At 41.0% G+C, this 17615-nt stretch overlaps 1 protein-coding gene across 1 annotated transcript; it reads right to left on the minus strand.

Moving 5' to 3' along the window:
* Positions 1–2115: 2115 nt before the first annotated feature.
* Positions 2116–17487, minus strand: SLC25A32 (solute carrier family 25 member 32). The gene is made up of 7 exons (XM_086465428.1): positions 17316–17487; positions 13635–13785; positions 12470–12555; positions 11186–11346; positions 4579–4692; positions 3881–4026; positions 2116–2273 (listed from the first exon to the last, which is right to left on the minus strand). Exons 1-7 carry the CDS (start codon positions 17485–17487, stop codon positions 2138–2140), a joined length of 966 nt encoding a protein of 321 aa, XP_086321554.1. The 3' UTR covers positions 2116–2137.
* Between the last annotated feature and the right edge of the window lie 128 nt (positions 17488–17615).

The raw sequence follows: 17615 nt of genomic DNA on the forward strand, positions 1-17615 counted from the left end.
TGAACACAAACAAGTTACTATGAGCTAAGCTACGGTCTGAACTTACAGAATGTCAGTTAACATACAGTAACTGATTGTGTACATGCTTTCAGCCTGTCTTTGCAGTTATCCTGGAGCACGAGTAAGTGTTCTGGGCCTAAAGCACACTAATCCAGGGTAGTAAGTGCACAACTTTTATTCTTTTCTCATGAATTATTTATATGCCTTCACAATATTTTTTGGACCCTGGTGGCAGAGTTAACATGGTGTTCCATTAAAAATTAATTCTGCGTACTAGAAAACACACAAAACCAAGTAAACACCCTCCAAAGGCAGAAGTTAGTAGCTGTTAGGGATCCATACAGTCATTCGCATGGGAAACTTCCAGTAAATTTGATCTTCAGCTAAATACACATGGAAACTTTCATCAGAAAAACCAAAGCCAGCCATAATAGCTACATGCCCTTTTCAGATGAGATGATCAACAGAATCAATAGAGGGGATGGGATCATGGAGGAGAAAGTGTAAATTGTTAATAAAGTTCAGTATACACAAAAGGTGGTATGTGGCAATAGCATCAACAGAAACAAGCAAGTGGATTGCTGGATTCAGATTAAAAATACTGAGCAGTTTCTGTAGTCTTCCAGATTTCAACTTAAATTGGAAACCAACTCCCTAATCTGTTAAATTTTTATTAAAAAGCCTTATTTCTGCTTTAGCTTAGTCTTCTGCTAAACAGGAAAATTGTCTAAGTGATTATTCAGGTGTTGTGCTGGATAGTATTCTCCACTCCTTACAAAACCAATTATTTTCTCCTACCTGTTGAATAATCTTTGCTAACTTATTTCCTCCTTAGTTAAGTGACACTTTCTAGTACTTCTTAATACCTTCTTACTAACAGCAGAAGGCAGATGTTATGGCCAGTAATGTATTTTCTTAAAGAACAACTAAAAAATGAAACAAACCCAGATCTCCAAAAGGTACATATCCCTGACAGCAATTACTGGCATGCAAATAAACATCATTATTATACAAATTTACTGAGATGTACTGATTTAGTTTATCACTAAGTTAGCAATCAATATATTCTTACAGCCCTTTCCTTAGACCACATCAGAAGACATTAATGGATCATTTTTTTTTAAAGAAAGTCCTGTGCACAATATTTTTTAGACTACTTGTGGAATTATTTTTTTTCCGGAGAATATCATTGAAAATAAGCATGGTCATACATGTTATTACAGTGGTTTGAAAACTGCATCACTATGGGATTACTAGTAAAACCCCCTCATTTTTAAAATGTAAGTCTACTTTCAGATATGTATTCACTTAGTAATATTTGGTCAGATGTATCGTATCAGTAATGGAGAGAATCTCTCTTGCTCAGAGAGAGATGGAGAGAGGAGGGAAAATGAGTTAAGCAGCCAGCGATGCACACAACATACACTTTGGTCTGGTGCTAAATGCAAGCCAAAAACCACAATGCAAGTCCGTCTTGGTATGAGACAAGAACTGGGTTTCGTCAGATTGGCAACTACTCAAACCCAAGAATGGACAGCTGTTTTACAAAACAATTTGAGTTTCCAAACTGCACCCCACTGAGGCAGCATTTTTGTGTTGGATGAGCAATGGAATCTGGAGCATTCCATATCCTAAAATCTGACAAATAACTCAGAGGTGGATTCAGAAGACATCGCTGTAAACAACTACATACATACTTTCTTCATGAGACTCAGATAAAGATTTAAGAAAGTTCTGACAGACCCCAGAGTCGCTTTTATATGAAGTCTTCCACTGCTGTAGGAACAGAATCTGACCAACTGGTATTTTGAGACTTGTCAAAAACAGATTAGTCCATTATTCCAGGCAAGCCAGGGTGAACTGAATTGCTGCACAGCTGCCTTCACCCAGTCACAGTGCTATTATTTCACAGGTGCAGAGACATCTGTTTCAAGCAAACACAGCTGATTCAGAAAGGAAAGCAGCAACGCAGGAACATTCAGTAGAAGAGATGCTGGCAGGGCTTTACTATCTCCAGGTTCTTTCCTCAAACTACTAGATCAATTCAGTGTCAAAAACCACTGCTGAACTAAATCTCTCCCAGATCATAAATATAAAAAATAAAGGATAGATTCCTTATGAACATATGCTCATACCTTTAATTATTTTCTTTTCTAAAACCAAGTAAAAAACCAGACACGTTTTCATAAACGACGAAGGTAATAGAGCAGGCAGGAGTCACTCTAATCACATTGGGGATAATTCCTTTGTAAAATCCATGAATTCCTTCTTTCCTTTAAAGACACAAAATAACATTTAGTTTTAATTAATATATTTTAATAGAAACCAGACATAAAACAAAGCCTGGTGTTTTTCTTCTCACACTCTCACTAAGAGAGGTACTTCAGGTTAGGAATAACAATTTCAGAATAATTTCTTACTGTAGCGTTTAAAAAGCCATAATATATAAAATCTTAACCCATCATTTTCCCTTCTGAACATACATTACTATTCTGTAGGTCAGTTACTTAGCATAGGTTTTTTTGATTTTTTTTTTTTTTTGTATTGTCTATTTACTATCTTTCTTCATGCCACAAGAACTGGTTAAAATAACTTAAAATTTCTGCAGCCTGTTCCAAAAAGCTTTTACATATTTAATCTCACTTGGGTCATGTAACAGCAAGGGAGCTGAGGGTCAACATAACTAAGAAAAGTCAGCATTTATTTTCAGAGAATTAAAGCACCTCCTCCAGAATTTTGATTCCACTGGCCAATAAATGAGGATCTAACTTCTCCCAGTTTGAATCAGAGTATTCATGTTAGGGCTGTTAAAAAGTTTCAGAGACTTTTAATCTCAGCTCCCCGTTTCCCACCTTCATAGAGACCTAGGACACCTGGAGCACTGGGTACAGTTAACACAGATCCTGGAAAGTGCGGTTTACACTACCCTCCCATGGGCTCTAGGTTGCGTTTGTTTCGTAATGAGGACAGTAGTGGCCCCAGAACGGCTGTAGGCATTCCCACTTTGTCAGAACTACTGAGCCTTCCCATAGACTGCAGCACTGAAGGGCACAGCACTGAGACATCAGAGTCATTTTCACTTTGAATTGGGTTCAGTCAAAATGGGTGTATTGCCTCTGAGCCAGGGGTGGTCCTGGAACAATGCAGCCTCGTTCACTTGCTCAGGTGGCACCTCTCAATACCCCAGGAGGTAGCTGACTCCACTCACATCTCTCTAGCAATATGCTGCAACCCAGAAACATTGTCCAAAGCCAGATTAACATTGGTTGCATACCGTAAAGGTGGCCAACCTGAGTAGCTACCGTGTTCTGTGTGAAAACTCCTACATGCCCTGTGGAGCTGAGAGCAGAGGGTTTGTAAGAAGATATGCATATGTGTGAGGTAACAGTTCTCTAAAGGTCCTGCGGGAAGCTGGGACTAGACTGCAAATGCAGTCAGGCCCCAGGGTAATCCAGGGACATCTGTATAAACAGCTCTGGCTAGCTCACTTCCTCCTGCCAGGAATTTGGATTAGCCACAACTCCCAGCAGCACAACACGCCTGTTGTATGTGATAACCTAAAGCAGTTCAAGTGAGACTTCATTGTTTAAGAGCCCCAAAACACACAAGTCAATGTTATTTTTCAACCTGTAAGTGAAATTTGCTGGGGAAGATAGAAGGGAGACAGAATAAAGAACAGAAGCCTGCAGGCTAGCACTGACCGTCTCCTATCCCCTCCTCTGTCCTCAGATTATTGCTACCAGTGGCATCTTGCACAAAATGACTTTGTACAGCTCTGAGCTGCACTGGTTCTGCAAGTCAGCATGGAAGCCAGTAAACATAGTTCTGATTCTGTAAGACTCAATTTCCAAGACTTAAGCTTTTAATTCTGCATGCCTACCTCCATGTCCTGCAGATCACATCAAACACACCAGAATAAGTATTATGCTGATCTTGAAGACGAGCTCGCACAACTTGATAGGGATATGTTGCTGACACAGCAAATATTTTGGATACAGCTGCCATCGTTATGTATTCCACAGTGTTCTAAAAGCAAAAAAAAGTTACCAGGCTTGCCCTAAGTATGGTTTAAACTAGCCCATTTCCCAAAATTTTATTTGATTTTTAAATGTTGAGCTAAACAATACTCTAGATTCTTCTTCCTTATAATACACACATTAACAAAAAAATAGCAACGTTTACTATATACAGTGCTACAAGTAACCAACTGTAAAATGTGTGCTGTGCCCTCTCATTCCAAAAGTAACTACTTTTGCCCAACTTGCACCTGGCCAGTTTTCCATGTAAGTGTTTAAGACCACCACCTATGGTTCCACAAAGTAAGACAAAAAAAACCCATTCCTCCCTCTAAAATTCTCAAAACACCTGCCAAAATAGGAAGTTGGTTTCCTTACAGGAAAACAGCACTAACCAGTTGCTTATTCCTAAAGTGAAAAAGTATTATTTCCTTCTATATATTCTACCTTCCAATTAACATATCAACACTTTCTACATTTGGCTGTTCTATGACCTAGACAAATGGAATAAATTCCTCCTCATTCATATGCCACAACATATTTTTATTCTCAAGAATCGTACCAATTTTGTATCTGATACTCTGTTTCTATACTTGTTGTATCTCAGTTTCAAATCCTCATACGCCATGAACTGAAGTGCTCCATGTGAAGTTCCAAACAGACCAGGCACAAATCCCTAAAAAAAAAGGAATAAAATGAGGCTAAACAGTAATACATGAAGACTATACAACCTGACAGAGCTCAGCTTACGCACATATGCATATCCTCCATTACTTTACAAATTTTGACTGTCACTGTGCAGTACGACTCAAAGCTGATTCTGAGTGGGTATTCTTAATGGCAGGCATCACACAGAAGTGTAATAAATGTTATTTTTCTCCAAATGACACCAGTTAAAGACATCTAATGAGTGAGCAAGATAAAACAAGTGGCCCGGGGACTCCACCTCACAGAGCACAGGCACAGATCTTTAAAAGCTGGTAACATGGGTCAGGATTGGGAGAACACAAATCAAGCTGCAGTCTTGTAAATGTGCCACTCAATGCCTGCCCCTTTCCAGTGACTGGCACTAAGCTGTTCAGTTCCCACCTGAGACTGGTAAGGCAATGACAGAAGCTGTCATCTCAGTGAGGGGAGCCATCAGGAGTGTAGGTACAAAATTATTCTTGTGATCAAGTTCTGGAGATAGAGAGATGTAAGTGTGTGCATGTGTGTATATATACAAATGGTATGTACGATATATATACATCTCTGTAAAAAAAAACGTGTACGTGTGTGTATATAGAATCATAGACTATTTAGGTTGGAAAAGACCTTTAAGATTGAGTCCAACTGTTAACCTAGCACTGCCAAGTCCACCACGAAACCATGTTCTTAAGCGCCATGTTTAGACATCTTTTAAATACCTCCAGGGATGGTGACTCAACCACTTCCCTGGACAGCCTGCTCCAGTGCTTGACAACCCTTTTGGTGAAGAAATATCCAATCTAAACCTCCCCTGGCACAACTTGAGGCCATTTCCTCTCGTCCCATCACTTGTTACTAGGGAGAACAGACTGACCCCCACCTCACTACAACCTCCTTTCAGGTAGTTGTAGAGGGCGATAAGGTCTCCCCTCAGCCTTCTCTTCTCCAGGCTAAACAGCCCCAGATCCCTCAGACGCTCCTCATAAGACTTGTGCCATAGACCCTTCACCAGCTCCATTGCCCTTCTCTGGACACGCTCCAGCACCTCAGTGTCTTTCCCACACACACATACAGACTTGCACAGTGGAAAGTTGAAGGGCACAGATGGAAAGCTAACTCCTACAAGGACTTATGGATGATTTACATTAAAGAAATAAATAGAAGATTCAGATCAGTTTGAGTGCTTTCCTCCCTCTGATCAGAGCATGTCCCAAGGAAGCTCAGCAGAAGTGACCGAAGGTATAACAAAGCAGTCTGGGAAATGTTCCCCATTTGTAAGAGGCAGTAATGGACAGTAAGAGTATAATATAAAATATACAGAAACCTTTTATTTGAAAAATGTTGAAATGAAGTGGGAAAACCGGTATTTTCTGAAGTGTCTCTACAAGAAAAGAGAAGGCAGAAGATCCTTCAGGAGCAGGACTAGCTCAGTTGAAAATGAGCTGACAGCTGCATGGGTTCTGAGAAGCACTAATTCTCTTTTCGAAGAGTTGATCACTTACACTGGAAAAATACAAATAAATGGGGAATTAATCACCTTGGCCAGAAATGACTTAAGAGAGCTAAAGGCTTGCTGAAAACTGTTGCAAAGGGACAATTATAATGGAGCAAATTATCAAAATGTGGGTAAAAGGACTCAAAGAACCAAAATTTCCCCCAAAATACTGGTATCAAACAGTTTTATCTTATTTTCCATGACCAACTCGGGTAAGACAGAGGAATTAGAAGATGTGTCCAGACACAAAACTCTGTATTAGACTAAATCAGACGCCCAAAACGTTGAATGAAGACTTATCAATATACTACTAAGAGCCCAGAGAAGGAGAAGAAGGGAAGGGATCCTGGTAGGAGTCCGCTGGAATAGTGTAACAGGACAAAATGACAAATTACTTCATAAACTCCTAACTTGCACTAAACCAACAGCAGGCATAAAAATTGCATAGAGCTTCTACCACTTCAGAGATTAGCTCTCTGCATGCTATAGACTTCTTAAGTTTAAGATATTACAGCCATTTAGGAAGTGGTTTTTAGGACCTCTTTCACAGATGAGAATTAATTTCTTCTCACAGTAGAAAATAATGATCATGAACTAATCATCAGTGACCATGAACTGGCGAAATGCATCAAGGACTAGCTGAAGTCCCAGGAAAAACACTTGCCAAAATGGGAACAAGTGGAATTAAACCAAACATCTACACTTGGGCAACGGTGAGCATAATGATCAAATTTTGTGAAGTCTGAAGCCAAAGGGCCGCAACAGAGGGAAAAGAACAACTTTGGTTTTCAGAAATCTTGGATCAGAAAAGAAAATTAACCAGTAATATAAAAACTGAAAAGGAGGAATAGAGAAAAACAAAAATTATCAAAAATATCAAAGAAAAAAATTACTTGTGTCAGCAGAACAAGAAACAGTATGAACTGCCTGTATAGCAATAGCAGGGAAAATCTTCACAAACATTTGCCCATGATTAGACAGTAAAACCGTTAAAAGACAGGAAGTAAGTGCTCTCTACTTAGAAAGAATCAGAATGATATATCATAGGAGAATGAGGTAATGTTTTCCCCACCAACAAAAGAAGAATGTTAAAGAACATTTAGGAGTGCTAAACTCTTAAATTTAAGCCAGCAGATTTGGAAAACTTGCACCCAAGAGTCCTAAAGCATCTACTGATGATACTTGCTAAATGAGTACCAGCACGCTCTCAGTCTTGTGCTGATGGGGAAAGCATCCAAAGATCGAAGGACTTTTTAATGTTGGGCCAACACTAAAAGAACACAAGGGAGTGAGGAAATTGTTGGCCAATGCGTCTCAGCAAAATAAGAGCTGACCCAGGCTTCTAGTGATCATACAAAACAATGTGTTCTTATGGAAAAATATTTTGAAGAAAACCTGATTTCTTCACAGTAATGAAATATCTTGGCTGAGGAAGTTTTTGAAAGATATTCCTATTCTATTTTCTTATTCTTACGATTTTACACAAAAATCTTTCTTGCCACAAAATTTGATAGAATTTGATATTTATTTTTCATCTGTAATATGACTGTGAAGACAAAATTTTAAAATCATTTAACTTTATGTACTTCTTGCTATTTTTTACTTTAATATTCAACACATAGCTTTAGAAGATTTTTGCCATGAGGGCTTAACAGGATCAATGGTTGCTCAAAGAAGTCCTGTTTGAATTCTCTTTTGGAGGTTTAGAACAACAGACAAAATTAAATATGTAATTAGAAAGTTAAATGGTAAAGCATATCATTCTGAACAGCAGAGAGTGGGAAAAAAAATGTATTTTAAACTTGGCTTAAACAGCTGTAAGTGCCAAAGATCCAGGACAAGGGAAAAACATCCCGTTGGTTAGTGTTTCAAAGGTCGCCCATCACAATGAAAAGCAACATAGAGGAATGTAGATAGTGGAGAGCCTGTGCTTCTTAGTAAAGTAGGGAACAAAGCTGATTTGGTGCCTGAGGTATTTGAGAGCGCTCACACCAGAGCAGCCTCTGCTATACGTTTTGAGATTCCCCTCGTAATCCATTTAGTGTTGTCTTCATTTGGGTTCTCAATGTGGGAAAGACCGGTAGTACCGGAGTGCCCTCTGGTACAACCTGTGCAGAAAGGCGCTAGAAGTATGTCATTATCTCCCTATGCATCTTGATTCCCTCACGGTGAAAAATTACACTACCTTTTATCTGAAAGTTACTTACGCTTCTGTGTCTCTGTAGAACCTGGGACTAATGTTAAAATCAAGACAGCCAAATCTCAGTGGATTTAGCTATACACAAGTACAAAGACACAGAAAGTCACTTAGCTTATAAGCTTCACATTTGCAAGAAGAAGGAAAATAGCATAAGCAAAAGCACAGCAACACAAAGACAGCTAGATGCCTTCGACATTAGGGACTGGAAAAAATACTTTATCCTCAGAGTATAGTACCACGCCTACCAAAGGTGCAATGACAATACAGAAGTGTCCGATATATCTGTTTCACCTGGTAACAAGCACATATTACTGCCCCGATTTTTTTGTTGTTGTTGCTAGCATACTGCACTATTATCCTCAGTCTTGATGACTATATTTTCCTTTAATCTCCTTAATTTTTCTGCACTTTGTGTTTATTTTACTGTTGTCTATCAAGCATCGCTCCCTTTCTAATTGCTGCTTCCAGATCATCTGCTGCTTCTACATCATTGCTCAAAGAGAACAAAACTGAAAATACAAACACAGAAGCATGGAGGCCAGGAAGAATGTTAGTTGTATTGCTGATAGATGTTTTAGCAGTCAGTCACACTAGACTAGACATCTGACAATTTCCCGAGAGCTCAGAGATATTTTATGTCTTTCTGAAAGTGCCAGCTCCTACAATCTTATGATTATTTTACAATGTTTGGTCTCTCCTGCCTTACGCTTGAAAAGAACCATACAGCACTCTTAACATGGGGATGGTTGCATGACATTCAACTTCATGGCAAAGCAATTTTTAGAGCTCAGATCTCCAACAGGCCTACAGGTGTGTGTTCATACTACATAACCCCAAGCTGTTTTTTTTTCCTCAGCGTGGCACGCAGCAGAGCAGCTGTCCCCAAACATCTGGGGCAGGGAGGCCAAAGCACAAAGCCTAATGGATGGAGGGTGGAGAAGATCACTGACCAGATGACTCACTACTGGGATAATCTGCAAAGGAAAGGCTCCTGTCTTTTCAAAACCAGGCTGAGTTCAAGAAGAACAAGTTATTGAGGAACCCAGCTTCAGATGAACCTCGGTTTAACGAATGAACAATACTCAACAGAGCTAATAAAGACAGCTTTGATCTCTGCTAGAAAGATCAATGCATCCTGATGTTACTAGTCTTGTACCCCAAAGGGCTGAAAGGAATTGCTGAGAGCAGTAACAGAGAGTGCAATAGAGAGCAAGATATGGAATTGCCTGGACAGAAATACCATTCTTTAGAAAACTAATCAGAAAGCAACTACTTCCACATTTTATTTCCAACTTGTGGTGGTATTCTCCAAGATCCCCTTATCTGCTATAAGTAACTCTATCTGAAATCAAAATTATGAGGAAAAGGAAGACACTGCTGTGCACTACAGCTCCTGCAACTCAGGGCAACTAACAAAACTTCAGCTGTCAAATTTCAAATGAAGCAAGAAAGAGAAAAAATGAAAACTCCCCCAAAACCAGAGAACGGAGGAAGGCTAAAGCATGGACAAGTCAAACAACCACATGAAGAAGTGCCTTTTTCCCAAATATAGCCATGGTAGAGAGAATCCTGATGTCAAATGAAAGTTGCTCAGTGTGCATAGTTACGTAGGTCACTCAGGACCTATCTAGGTCGCCTTCTTTGCAGATTTAAGTAATTTGCCCTTTCAAAGGAAGCACCCGGTTTAGTTCCCCACTTGCAGTTAACACTACAAAGAAGTGCCTGGTGCTAAAGGCAACACATACTACATGCATGAATAATCTGAAAAGTAACTCAATGGAAGGACATCTGAAACCCTAACAGAGGCAAGAAATCAGAACTTCTCTACACGGAACAGAGCAGACATCCAGGCAGGCAAATCAGAAATCCTGACAATTTCGATTTAGGAATAAGTAAGGTGCCGTGTTCCTGGTGTCAGAATTCAGCATTCATCAGTATGGGGCATACCAGTCTCAGCATAGGAAGGATTATATTTCTCACTGCAAATAAAAGAAGTTAATGTTCAGTAATCAGGACAATTCCTAAGAGATAGTGTTCTTGTTCTATAGCATTACTTGCAGTAGACGAGCCAGACGGAACTAAAATAGGTTTCTTCACACCTTCCAGGCACTGATGAATGCATCTTGATGTCATGCCCTAAAGGAAGGAGGCGGCAAAAAGTCCAAATCCGTTTGCCATCTGTTTCTCTAAATTAAAGGGAATAAAAAACGCCACACATAGGCAGACCGTATTTAGAAGTCTGCAAATTTTATGGATCTAGAGATGACAGATTACAGACCTCAATAGCCAGAGGGCAAATGAGCAGTTGTGAAACCGTCCACTGTGGAAGAAAAAATTAGCAACTACTTTAGTCATATGTTATGTTCCACAAGATGTCAGAAAGACAGAGATAAGGGATGAAATGGAAGAAAGCACTAGCAGTAAAATAGATTATGCTATTGTTGCCCTCCTTATCCAAATTCTAATTACAGGAAGACTCCAAAAAATTAAAAAGCAGCTTGTAGTTTACTCGCTTTTCAGCATTGTTACCCAATAGAAGATGGCTTAGCCATAAAGCTTACACTCCATCTTTCAGTGATTTCCTACATTTCAATAGTATAATAACTTTCCTTCTGATTAAGCCTTTTCACTGCAGTTCTTCAGCGGGAAAGAAGACTCACAGAGTAAAAGTAAGTGAGCTAATACAAAAAAAGACTTTAATTTTTTTTTCTAGATGAGCATTTACAAGTGTCACCATGCTATTGAGTGGTTCCAGCCAATCCTGGAATTTTTCTTAAATGTTATTACCTTATATAAGCCTCGTATGCCCTCCATCTTGTATATCTTTATAAGAGCATCGAACATTCCTCTGTATTGCCGCTTTGACGGATCAACACCAGCATTATACTGTAGCACAAGTCGTGTCTTCGTTACCCATATCGGGTTTGTAATACAGAGCGTCATGGCTCCTGAGAACAGAGGGAAGTTAAGAGTGATTGTTATGCCAACTCCAAGGCTTGTCCCAGTTTGTTCAGTCCAATGTAACACAGGCTTTCACGATGACAAAATGACTTAACCTACAAGATTACTCATATTACTTAAAACAGGCAAAGCTTATGCCCACCATTGTTCCCTCTCTCTGTCTTTAAAGCTCACCATCAAGTCCGACCTACTCCTGCTGGGGGTACTTCTGTAGAGCACATGCCTTTTTGCATATTCCTAATACATGCCCTTTTTTGCCTCACCTTTCCACAGTCAGTAGTAGTGTAATCTGTAGTAGACAGGAAACATAAGTAATTTCTTAACGTACTCCTGATTATCCGAGTTATTCTTCGGGTATGCAATTGTTCAAAATTTAACGAATACCTCAGTCATGAGAAATCTTAATCCTATCGGCAGGTTAATAGAAGCAACCTGTTATAGCTTTATAGGTTATTGAAAATATAGTTGTAAAAAAATAACCCATTACTATTTTTCAGATCAAACAATATGCCTTATATTTCAACATTAAATGAATGCTCCAACATCCTAATAAAAAGTCTTCTCAGTTACCTAGATTAAACATGATACAGAACCATGTACACGAACATATGTTAGAAACAACACATTAAAAGTCTTGCTGATAGAAGTTGTATTTTTATTTCAGACCTTTAGTTTCTAGGAAAACTTGGACCATAGATAAAGGTTATCAAAGACCAATTCACTTATTCTATTAACTTCAATAGGCCTTCTCTTTTCCAGGTCTAAGTGTTAAACATTTAACGAGTTAACAAGCTGATAGCCGCAGATTTATACAGTTATATTTTGGGACTCAATAGAGCGTTAAATATGGAAAATGGTTACAGTCAATGAAAACAAAGTCAAAAGGTATTTTGACAACCGCTGTTTCTGAACAAAACTGAAGAGACCACAGTGATCCATCTATTCACCTCAGACATCATTAATTTATTTACAGACAATAGATGATTGCATTTGGACTCAAACACTTATACTTGCCACCTGTAAGAAAAAGCAGCACTGACACACAAAGGCAGAGAGCAACATGCGGAAAGGCTAGAAGCAAACACTAATCTTCTTTGCATTTAAACTCACCAGCCTCTGCAGCTGACACTAGGTGTTCAGTTGCACTGAGACTCTCCAGCTTCCCTTCCTTCTTGTAAGCTTTGATGGCATTGTAACTGGAAAATGTAAAAGATATAAAGGTGAAAAAAAGCCTACATCACTAAAACAACCCCAAAATAACAAAACACCTCCCTTAAGATTATGGAAAACATTAGGTGATACACAGCCTTCGAAAACAGGTATCTAAGCAAACTATCTTTGTTTAGTTGATTAATTGATCTCTGAGCAGGTAGCTCTTTCAAGGGAACTATGGTACTACGTATTTCATTTGATAAAGTATTACTGCATCAATAGGACTGCATCTTGAAACAGCTAATGGATCTCAAGAATTAACTTCTAGAAGAAACTGATTAGATAGCCTCCTTTTCATTGAGAGTAGCAGTGATAGGTATCTATTCTCTAGCTCAGAAATACACTGTGCTTTCTTATCTTGATCCAGTTTCCAGTTGTCGTGGACTGAGAAACTGTCACCAGGAGCCAAATCATCTATAGAAACCTATAGCGAAGCTCGAGGACTGAAGTGCAACAATAACAGAATCCGGACAACTGACAAGTGAGGTTTGCCCAGGCATACCAACTAACTATTCCTTGAATAGTTTCAGTTAGTAGGGATCAGCAGTAAATCAGGGCACCCTTACCCAGCTAATAAAGTAGAAAAGATTACTAAAAAAATGGGCTTTATAAGCAAAGCCCGTCAATCACAGTAACAATGAAAGAGCTGACTGTCACTAAAATTATTAAAAATCAATTAAACATTTAGCTTTAGTAGAGAACTCTTGTCACGTTTCTCTAATTCTTAACATGTCGGTTTAGTTTTTTGTTTTTCATGAGGTTTTAAGCACAGTGCATTGGCACTTTTAGAGGATTTGTCATGAATGATACCACCACCTCCCTAGTTCCTCATGATTCTCACAGCATCAAGGGAATGCACTGTACTTGACAAAGTAACACATCTGACTCAAATTGCTTAAATTCTAAACCAGCAAACCATAACAAAGGGTAACAGACCTGGACTTACGAAAAGAATCACAAGTTTGTAAGCCACTTAGCACATTTTTGTATCCCCACAGAAGATGCAGTGTATATCTGAACATCACATTGCACAGGATATGACATGTTTTACAGTTCTACTTACAAGAAAAAGTAAAGTCCCCAGGAAGCCCCTGCTCCCAGCATGTTCGGAGTTACCCCTTGATATAAGCCTCGTAGTCCTTCGTGCTTCCAGACAGTGGTCACACAGTGGAGAATCCCATTGTATTTTGGCCTCAGCTCCAATCCATCGCTTACTATGAAAGAAATAGATTATACTGAAAAACGTTTCAGGAAGCATCAAGTTCAGCTGTGTAAAAGCCACCAGAGAAGCACACACCCTCCAAAGCAAGCTGCAAGTGAACATGAAACCTAACAGATCAGCTGCATTTTAAGAGCATCCTTTTAAAAGCATGCAAGAGTTGGGGTTACAGCTTCGTAAGTCCAGAGTTAAAGAACTTAAAAAAAAAAAAAGAAGGGAAAAAGAAACAAACAAAAAAAAGAAAAATAACTTTTAAGCTCTGCAAGAGGAAAGTTTTCACCAACCTGACACAGCTAATTAAGTGCACTGCTGTGCATTTGTGGTGAGCAGCAACTTCGAGTTGAAGTTTTTTGTCTCTTCTTTTTAGTGCCCCAGCAATTTTGCATCATATTTCAAGTGACATGTGTGGGGTCTTTGACAACGCATTTCTATAAGCAGTTTAGACAAGCCCCAAATAACAACTCTCAAATTCAATCTTCCTCTTTAAAATGTTCTATAAAGATCTGAGTATTTTCAATGGGTCATGTCTTATTGACTCCAAAGTCAGTTTTTACTAGAACAATTGAAGGCTACTTCCATCAAAAATTCCCGTGTTCTGCTTCTGTTCTCATCAAATGGATTTGCAGGAAAACAACAAATGCATACACTTCTCCCACCCAAGAACCAGGCAGCTTGTTGTCCGAATATTCAAAAAATATCACTGTCAAAAAGATTAAAAACCATGCAAGTTTTTGTTTGACAGATTTCACTCAGAACACAGACGTTCACACAACTTAACAGTGGTTAACTACTATTGCTCCTTTTGTAACAGCAGGACAGTAAGTTGATTGCTGATGACAGGCGTGATATGGCACATGGTGAGATTTAACAGGCACAAGTTGGAATAGTGGGAATTCTGACCACAACTTTTTCTCCATCGGAGTTGTCAAATACTGTATCAAGTTGCCTGAAGAGGCATCTTTGGAGCTACTCAAAACTCTAGCAGACAAGACTCTGAGCAATCTGACCTAAGCAGACCTCACCTGAGCAGGGGGTGAACTCCATAGATCTCTTCTGACCTAAATTACTCTGTGATGCCAACATCAGCTTTCATTCTTAATACACACGTAAGGCAAAATTGAAATTTTACTGAAAATTAATCTCAAAGTTTTACAGTCAGCATAGTTTTTGTGTCTCCATCAAGATGGTAATCATTAATTTCAGATGTTTTCTGTTCAGTGCCATGGTTATTATTCACTCTCCTTTGAACTTTGTGTACAGTCCTGTACCTTGTGACAGACTTCAGGACTAAAGACAAAATGCTTTTTCTGAGCACACCATGACAAGGCACAAGACCGTGACAATCATTCAAAACTAGAACACAAACTAAATGCCTCTTTTCTCCCTCCTGAATGAGCACTGCTAGGGCCTTCCCAAAGACCTTTCCGAATTTTTTTTACCATGCTGCCATTAGATCAGGTTTATAAACACATTAAAAAACATGGGAAATCAGAGACGTGAATGCAAGTCTGTCTGTCGATGCTGCCGAGAACCTTCCCAACATTGATTTCTGGTACTAGCTCTTCTTGATTGAAGACAAAACACAGGAATCATTATTTTCAACCCCAACAAGCATGTGAAGTCATTCCTTTCTTTCTCTCTGCACAGTCTGACTAAAAAGCTACCTGGAGGTAAGGCAGAGCAAGTTCAACATTGGAGTACCAGCACATAACTTGGGTATAGCTCAAAAACATACCAGTGTGGCCTCCAGCAATGGAAAGAAAGGGCTGTGAACAACACTCCCATGCAGCAGCGAGGAAGAGCCTGCATCCTTAAATGACACCTAAACTCAAACTGCATCAGCATCTTATTCTCTCCTGTGCTAAAAGGTGTACTCTCTGGGTAACAAGAATAAATACATGAGCTATTCTGTTAAAATATGGACTGCAGATCTCAATGACTCAGAAAAGCCACAAGTGTTGATGAGCCCAACCAAAACCTGACAGATGGAAACCAGGAACAAAACTGAAACCATCATATAGAATCATGGAGTAATTTAGGCTGGCAGTGACCTCCAGAGGTCCTCTAATCTTACCCCCTGCTCAAAAGATCTAATTAGATCAGGTTACTCAGGGATATGTACAGTCAGTTCTGGGACATTTCCATGGCTGAAGAGATTACAGCCTCTCTGGGTAACTGCTTCCAGTATTTGACCACACTCACAGTAAAAAAATCCTTCTTCCTAATAAATAACTGGAATTTTCCATGTTCCCCGCTTGGGCTTGTTCCCTCTTGCCTTACAACTATTCACCTCCAAGGTGAATCTGCCTCCCCCTTCTCCATGTCCTCCAATCACACAGTCATAGACTGCAGTAACGTCTCCCCTCAGCCTTCTCTTCACAATTGATCCTGTCTGTCAGCCTGTCCTCCTCTGTCATGTGCTCCAGCCCCTTCACCAGTCTGGTGGCCTCCACTGGAGTCACGCCAGCAGGTCAATGTTTTCCTTGTACTGGTGAGCACCAGACCAGACACGGTACTTCAGACGTAGCCTTACAAGTGCGAAACAGAGACAAAGGAGCGCTTTTGCTAGCTACGCTCTGCACAACACAGCCCGGGACGTGCCCACACCAGGATACACAAGACAGTGTTTAAATGCAACTTTGCAAAAAGTCTGTTTGGAAGCATAACGCTTTGTATTTCATAAAACTTCTCTGTGATAGTTCACGATCTGGTTTTGAGATCTTAAACGTCCATGTCTCCATTTAAGATAACAATCCAAAGATACAGCAAAATGTTTCAACCTCTATAAAAGAGAATACGATAAAAGGGCAGTAATTCTCATATTAACAGCAAAATCAACAGGGAGAAGCCAACATGTTTCCCCGTGGAAAAACAAGTAAGTTAGTTTCCTGCAAAACAATATCACTACTGTGAACAAGATTATTATAAAACTATTGTGATGCTTTGAGTGTTGAAAGTCTTTGGCATAAAGGTGAACTGGAGACAATCCGCCTGTTAAAACCAGAAAATCTTGCTGCGCCCTGTGACACTGGTGGCCACGAAAGAGAGGGAAAAGCCTGGTCGGCTCTCTAGTCGGCCTGCAAACAGCCTGAGGCACACAGCAAATTTTACAGCCCCTAGAAATGCCAGGGAGATTAAGCTTTGAGGCAGCGGCGAACAGAACCGTTAAGCGTCCTTCTCGGCCTACGGCGTGCTCACGCCAAGCCGCGGGGCTGCCCTGCCAGCGCCCCGTGTCCCGCAGCCGCACGCAGGCCGGGGCACCACCGTGCGGACTCACCGGGCCGTGCCCTCCCTCGGAAAAAAGCCGGCGGGTCGCTGCTTCGGGAACGGCGAGCGCCGCCAGCGCTGCGCGGCCCCGGCACAACGCACCGCGCGTCCTCGCAGCGGCCAGCCCGGCGGCAGCCGGGTCCGTGGGCTCTCCCTGACAGCGCACCCATCGCCGCGGCAGGCGCCCCGGCCCCGCCCGCCGGGAGCCGCGGCAGCCCCCGCCTGCGAGGCCCGGCCCGGCGCGGGGTGCGGCCTCACCTGCGAAGCGGATCTTGACCAGGTCCAGCGGGTGGAGCACCAGGGTGGAGATGACGCCGCCGCTCAGCCCCGCCGCCAGGTTCTCCAGCTGCACGTGCCGGAAGAGGGACCGCACGGGCGGCGGCGCTGCCGCCGGCGCCTCCACGGCGCACGCGGGGCCCCGGTCGCCCATCGCCAACGGCGGCGGCGCGCGGGCAGGTGGCGGAGCGGCGATCGCTCCCTCGCTCGCTCTCTGCCCCCCTCCCACGGCCGCCGCGGGCTGACAGCCGCTCGCGGCGCCGCGGCGAGCAGCGTCGCGCG

Source organism: Leptosomus discolor, chromosome 5 (assembly GCF_034619465.1).
Source record: "Leptosomus discolor isolate bLepDis1 chromosome 5, bLepDis1.hap2, whole genome shotgun sequence".
Lineage (NCBI taxonomy): Eukaryota > Metazoa > Chordata > Aves > Leptosomiformes > Leptosomidae > Leptosomus > Leptosomus discolor.

Excerpts from the sequence above, each read along its gene's own strand:
- SLC25A32 (XM_086465428.1), bottom strand. The coding sequence starts at position 17,487 with ATGGGCGACCGGGGCCCCGCGTGCGCCGTGGAGGCGCCGGCGGCAGCG. Across the intron at positions 13,786-17,315 it reads GGTCAAGATCCGCTTCGCAG|TAAGCGATGGATTGGAGCTG; the intron begins GTGAGGCCGCAC and ends TTTCTTTCATAG. Across the intron at positions 12,556-13,634 it reads TGGGGACTTTACTTTTTCTT|TTACAATGCCATCAAAGCTT; the intron begins GTAAGTAGAACT and ends TACATTTTCCAG.